This window comes from Homalodisca vitripennis, chromosome 4 (genome assembly GCF_021130785.1).
Source record: "Homalodisca vitripennis isolate AUS2020 chromosome 4, UT_GWSS_2.1, whole genome shotgun sequence".
Lineage (NCBI taxonomy): Eukaryota > Metazoa > Arthropoda > Insecta > Hemiptera > Cicadellidae > Homalodisca > Homalodisca vitripennis.
Genome location: NC_060210.1, coordinates 136,991,773 through 136,997,772, shown reverse-complemented (window position 1 = coordinate 136,997,772; position 6,000 = coordinate 136,991,773). Strand labels below are relative to the sequence as shown.

The following is a 6,000-nucleotide window of genomic DNA, read 5'->3' as shown; positions in this document are numbered from 1 at the left end:
TGGGACTAGGGAGAACAGACGACCTCTCACTGTCACTGTTTTCAATTGTGGCTTTAACAGACTCCTCAATCAGAAACAGATCTCTCAATACGATGTGGATCAGTGGGAGGTTGGCAATTAAACTGATTCCACTCGTTTTTGTTAAGAGTTAATGAATGTTCACCGTCGTAGATGAACACACATTGCTTACCAAATACATTGATGACCTTGATATCCTCCCCACCATCCGCCTTTAGGTAAAACCTATGTGAGGCCTCCAAGGCTAGACTAACTAGGCTAGGCTAGAAGTTTTGTGAAAACTGATTAAACACATCGTGTGACCAATAAACGCAACCCTTTTTACCCTTAAACAGTATACCGAGAGAGTCGCCCCTGTTTTTAACAAAACCCACAATCACACACTTTGAAAGATCACAATCAATAAAATAAACAGACTTCAGAAAAATTCCCGTTAACGAGTTTATAGGCTCCTTGCGTCTAGGGATCCTCGTAGGCTCCAGGTCCATAGCCGTTGACGGGTCCTCCATGGTCTCGGTCTCGGTCTTGTATAACCGTACCTTCCACAGTATCCCTTTATATACGTTTAAACCTCCAAATTTAGACCAATCAGAGACGAGTTTATTCTGACCAATAGGAGGGCTAGGAAATACGGTTAGATTTAAATTTTCTAATTGCAACGGATCTCGTATGTGTAATCGTTACAATACATGCAGTACTCTAAACCATCATCAATAGTGTGTTGTAGATACGCCAACACGAAACCGTCAAAGGCGGGAAAATCCTTCACGTAAAATATTTTAGAGTGGAACAGATTCCACTCTTTCACATTAATGAGTAGTTGGCCAACAGAGCGATCCTCTTTCTTGAATATTACATTAGCAAAATCCTCAAGAACAGTCTCGTTGTATCTGTCACTAACAGGATCATATCTCTCAAATATGATTCTAAATGCATCAAACTCTGGGAGTTTGCTTACATGGTAATCATCTCCGTAATCAGACTCACCCTCTTCTACATCTAACTTATTAGTGCTAACAGTTTCGTTATCTTTAAGCAGTCGAATAGTTACGGTACACTGTTTAGGCCACTCCCGGTCAGACATGATTGAGCTAATGAAGTCTAGCATCAAGAACCCTCAATTTATACCTAACGACCCCCCACCACTATTACATCATACGTTTTACGTTACCGGTAAGCAGGGTGTACGCCATGTGGGAGTCATGCAAGAGGAGGCAGTAAGCCGTTGTGTTTGCCGGAAAATTATTTTTTCGCCTCAAATTCCAATCTCACGTCTACTGGTCCCGACTTGATCGAATCGTTCTGTTTAGAACAATCAATCACATAGAGAGGTGCGTGGGACTTGAATTTTCCAAAATCAACAGTAGGCGCTCCCGGTTTCTGATAGTACGAACTTTGGAATCTTGTAAACATCTCGTAAAAAATGCACAAGTCACCGTGGACATTGTCGTAAGGATAATATTGCGAATTCAAATATAGTCTTACATTTGTCAGGTCGCAACGGTCAAAAGAAGATGCATCTATTTTTAGATCATTTTTTCTTCCTGTCTGAAATGCCAAAACAACGTAACGGGGTTTCTCAATTTGAGAGCTCGTTTTTATCGTCCAACTCTGACGAGTCGTTTGTGGTAAAGAGGGGTATTCGTGAATTTCCCAGGACCGAAACGGCAGGTGAATCAGAGTATCTTTTTAAATAACACGCAATAAGTTCAATTTGTAACTGTCGGATACAGTAATGTGTGGAACACGCCAGTAGAGCGAGGTTATTTCAAAGTCGAGGTTAGCCGCATCCGTGCTTTTGACCGCGTTAATGTCGGTAGCCGACCTCAAGATAATCAGTTCCTGTCTGACATTGACCACGATCTTTTTATAATCCTCTGCAAAACCCAGCAACAGTTTTAGAGGCACTGAATATGTAAATTCACTGGCCTGACCGGTTTCATCACCCGGACCTAGCCAACATGCATTCAAGAGACCCGCCTCCTCCTCTTTCCTGATGGAGATCAGTCCTTTTATTGTACTTGTAATACCTACATTTTCACCCTGTCAACCTCTATACCGCCGATCTCGTACCTTATATCGTCGAATAAAAACGCAATAGCGTTGTTTATTAATGTAACAACGCCCGCGGTCCCATCTGCCTTCTTGGCACGCACTTTTCCACTGATGAGTAAACTGCTTTCGAACGGTGCTGTAATTATATCCTGTTGACTGATTGCAATCCTGATTTCGTCGTTATTCTTTAGAGTTGACGAGGCGTACGGTTTGTGAGAGTGAAACTCCCAACCGGTTATTGCCTCATCGTACTCGACGGCCGATTCTATCGATAGCAGACCCATACTTAAAACCCAGCGATCTAATAAACTTGATGTTCTTAGGTGTTAACACCGCTGTCTTTTGTGATCGAATGAGGGGAACGGTGTACGGCACTTCTCTAAATACTAGACCCATTGCCGTTTCCTTATGGGCATACGTAACGATAACGGTTCGTTTCTAAAGTTTAATCAATTCACCGGTCTGGTCTTTGAGAGAGACAGCTATATTGTTCACCCTACGGACGTTCACAGGTAAATAGATGACTGTGCTCGGTTTCTCGACTATTTTATACCCTGGAGCAACTTCAGGGTAAAACTCATGCAGCACGTGTCCTTCTACACCGTTTTGAAAGGATCCTCGGGCGATATTACACTCAACACGTATCGTGTTTACCGCCATAATACTGACGGGGAGGTCGGACATGTGGACTCTATTAGGCTCGAGCATTTTCGCGGTGAAACCTAGTACAGGAGCTATGGATTCCGATATTTCGAAATGTATCGCTTCACTGCACGATACTTCGGACCTTAGAGTGTTATTGTTTGCCTTAAGACTGAACGTCACGCCTCTTTTCGTACGACCCTTCATCTATTACTATCTCTTTACCGTTTCCGTAATGAAACTTGTCATTTATACCCTTTTCAATGTTCGGAATTGTATAGTACGTGGTCAGGTCAATTAGGCCGATTTCGTACTCCCCATCGCTCAAATCCATTGGTGGAAAGACCTCACAAGATACGTGCGGAGCCACACCACTAAGTGAAAACATTATTTGCTAGAAACTTCAAACACAAGTGTCCGCAGACTACTGAGTCATCAGACTGTTTACGCTCATAGTTATACTGTACACTGACACCGGACCCAAAGTAAGATACGAGTTCTACCGGAGGTCTCAGATTACCAAAACTGTCAAAGTAGTACACTCTATTTCCTAGTTTCTTATAACAGACCCAGTGCGTTCCTTCACCTCGTGAACTGTCCAGATTTACTACAGCCGACTCGTACAGCCGCGGGGTCTTGGGCAGTGTGTCCCTCATGTATACACCTCGAAAGTTCGGAATATTGAGTAACCTCGCGTAACGGATCAATTCGTGGTTTGTTAGAGGTTTTATCGGTATCGAGATTGTTGTTTTTTTTTACAACACCTCTTCCTTTTCCTCACCCCACCACCTCCCCTCTTTGGGTAAGGTTTCAGGTAGAGGCCTCGCCCTTTTGACTTACCCCTCCCTCGCTTTGTCTTTGTTTTTTTCTTTCTCCCAACCCCAAACGCTGTTTTAGCTTTCATGGCCGCAGTCACTGCTGAGGCCGCAGCCTTTTCTCCTACACTAGCGTCTCCTGACGCCCCTTTCACCCTTTGCCAAGCTCTTCTGGCCAATTCTTTGTCGGCCTCTCGCCGGTGTTCCAAATCCGTATATTTCGAGTACGCTATATCATGGAGCATGCATTCGGAATCCAACTTGTTAATACCCTTCTCGCCACGTGCAAGTCTTTCGGACAATCGGGTGCCTGGCTCACAGTACCGAAAACCTCCGGGAAGGTGTAATTCAACTGGTAAAGCGTCAACAGCACGGTTTATTATGGTGCCTACAGCGGGCAGTGCGTTTTTCAGCACGCTGGTCACTATACCTCTACCCCGCTTGACAGCTCGTTTCACTCTGTTTGAATTACGCTTGTGATTCGCCATTTATATACCGTATCACTTTATACAACTGTTTGAGTAGCGATTCACGCACACAAGTAATCTGCAATACGTCGAAGATGTCCGCCTCGGATTTCGTGACAGTAGCGGTAAACTCGTCAAACTCCAGCACGTAACTGTCTGTTATAAAGTAAATACGACCGTTTATATACCTGAATCCACCCTTTATAGATCCTGGAACACCTGGGAGTACGCTTGAGGTCATCCCTAACATGGTGCCTGTGAGGGTGCATTCGTTCAACTCTACAACAAACTTGTCATCGACGAAGACGTAGGTCTTACCCATATTACTGTTTAATGCTGCATTGACTTTCTTAACTCTGGTATGTACGATGCTGCTAATGGGTCTTTGATTGGACAGTCTAAGTGACGGGTAATCTATAACGTATAAAGTCCTGTCCACAATCATGACTACGTCTCCGTTCGGTCTCTGGTACACGGCTGAGACATTATTAAAGTCTGACGGTAAGAATGTCAACCACTCTGTAATTATCAGAGGATTGGTAAACTCTTCACGCGTTCTATGGGCTTCGTTCAGGCTGAGTATCCAAACGTATTTACCGTAAAACGCGTACAGTCTGTTTCTCACTACTAAGAACGTGTTGAGTTTGTGCCGTAAAGTACAAATGTCCAATTCTGTCCAAGGCGTGGTAGGCCTAGTGGTAGTCGATGTTGTCGTCGTAGTAGTGGATGTTGTAGTGGATGTTGTAGTGGATGATGTTGTGGACGTGGAGGAGGAGGAGGACAGGACAGGCGGTCCGTACAAAACCTGAATTGCAAGCTGATCGTCTCTGTCCAAATCAAATTCGTACAAGTTGTTGATACCCGATGGCGGGTAATAGGACGGAAACATTACGGATCGTAACACAGACGAATGCTGAAGACCGAGAGCATGGCCTATTTCATGGACCATCACTACAAAGAACGAAGTCTTCTCCGGTGCGGGTATATTCATTGTAAAGTCCCACTCATCTTCGAAATCAAGGTGTATATCCGATTGGTTCAGCCACGGTCGAGTGAGAAAGGCGTGGCCGAGAACGCCGCCTGGACCGTCAAAATCGTAACTGCAAGTGCTTTTAAGGTAGTACGCCACGTGTTTCTTAGGGGAAATCACTACCATTATAGTGGGATTACTGTAACTTCTACGGAATTCGAGAGCAGAGTGTTTGGAGTACAAAGAAAACGCTCTCTCAACGATGTTAGCATACTGGATGCCAGAGCCAATCATGTTCCACGTGACCCGAGTTGAGTTCCATTTAACTAATGGGTTCACGGAAAACGGGGCTATGCCTTCGTCCGAGTTACCGCATCTGGGTGTGCCCATCAGCTTCAGCGTCTCCTCGTTTTCATATCCGGTCACCTGTAGTCCGAAGACCTCCTGGAACCTCGTAACGGCGTCCTTAATATTGTTAGTCAGCGATGTTCCGTTGCTGTTGAGATAGCCTAAAGTAAACTGACGGTAAAAATGTCAACAACCTACTTATATCTCGATCTCACCCTGGTCACCGGGTTCCTAAAGTAAGGGTCGACAATGTTGATCCTGATCCACTCGTCTTTATCGGTTACGTGTATAGCGTCTAGCGGCGGAGCCTGTAGTTTGTACATACCGTGCACAACATTACTCAGTACTCTCACTAGGTAATTCACGGTCACCGCGTCACTCATTTCGGTAGGATCTCCCAGATTAGTGACTTTACCGGTCTGCGCGTTCCAATTTCGCCCCGCTCTGTTCATGGCGTGTTTTTGAAAGTATTTGAGATTAACAGCTTCGCCCTCGTATAGAGGCTCTTCAATCTCGCTCAGACGCTTATGTCCAAAACTCCAATGCCCGTCTTTGCCAATTTGGGGTATATGGCTATCTACATATCGTTTATTCGTAGCGTCCGTAGGTTCGACCGGCACTCCAATCATGCGGAGTCTGAAATTATTGAAAGTAACGGTAGAATCTCTAATATTCTTGATAGGTG

General features: G+C 44.6%; 1 protein-coding gene across 1 annotated transcript; it reads right to left on the bottom strand.

Annotated features, from left to right (window-relative positions):
• Positions 1-477: 477 nt before the first annotated feature.
• Positions 478-5,767, bottom strand: LOC124361204 (matrilysin-like). The gene is made up of 3 exons (XM_046815245.1): positions 5,531-5,767; positions 4,658-5,486; positions 478-557 (listed from the first exon to the last, which is right to left on the bottom strand). The coding sequence occupies exons 1-3, from the start codon at positions 5,765-5,767 to the stop codon at positions 478-480; spliced, it is 1,146 nt and encodes a 381-aa protein (XP_046671201.1).
• Positions 5,768-6,000: the final 233 nt, after the last annotated feature.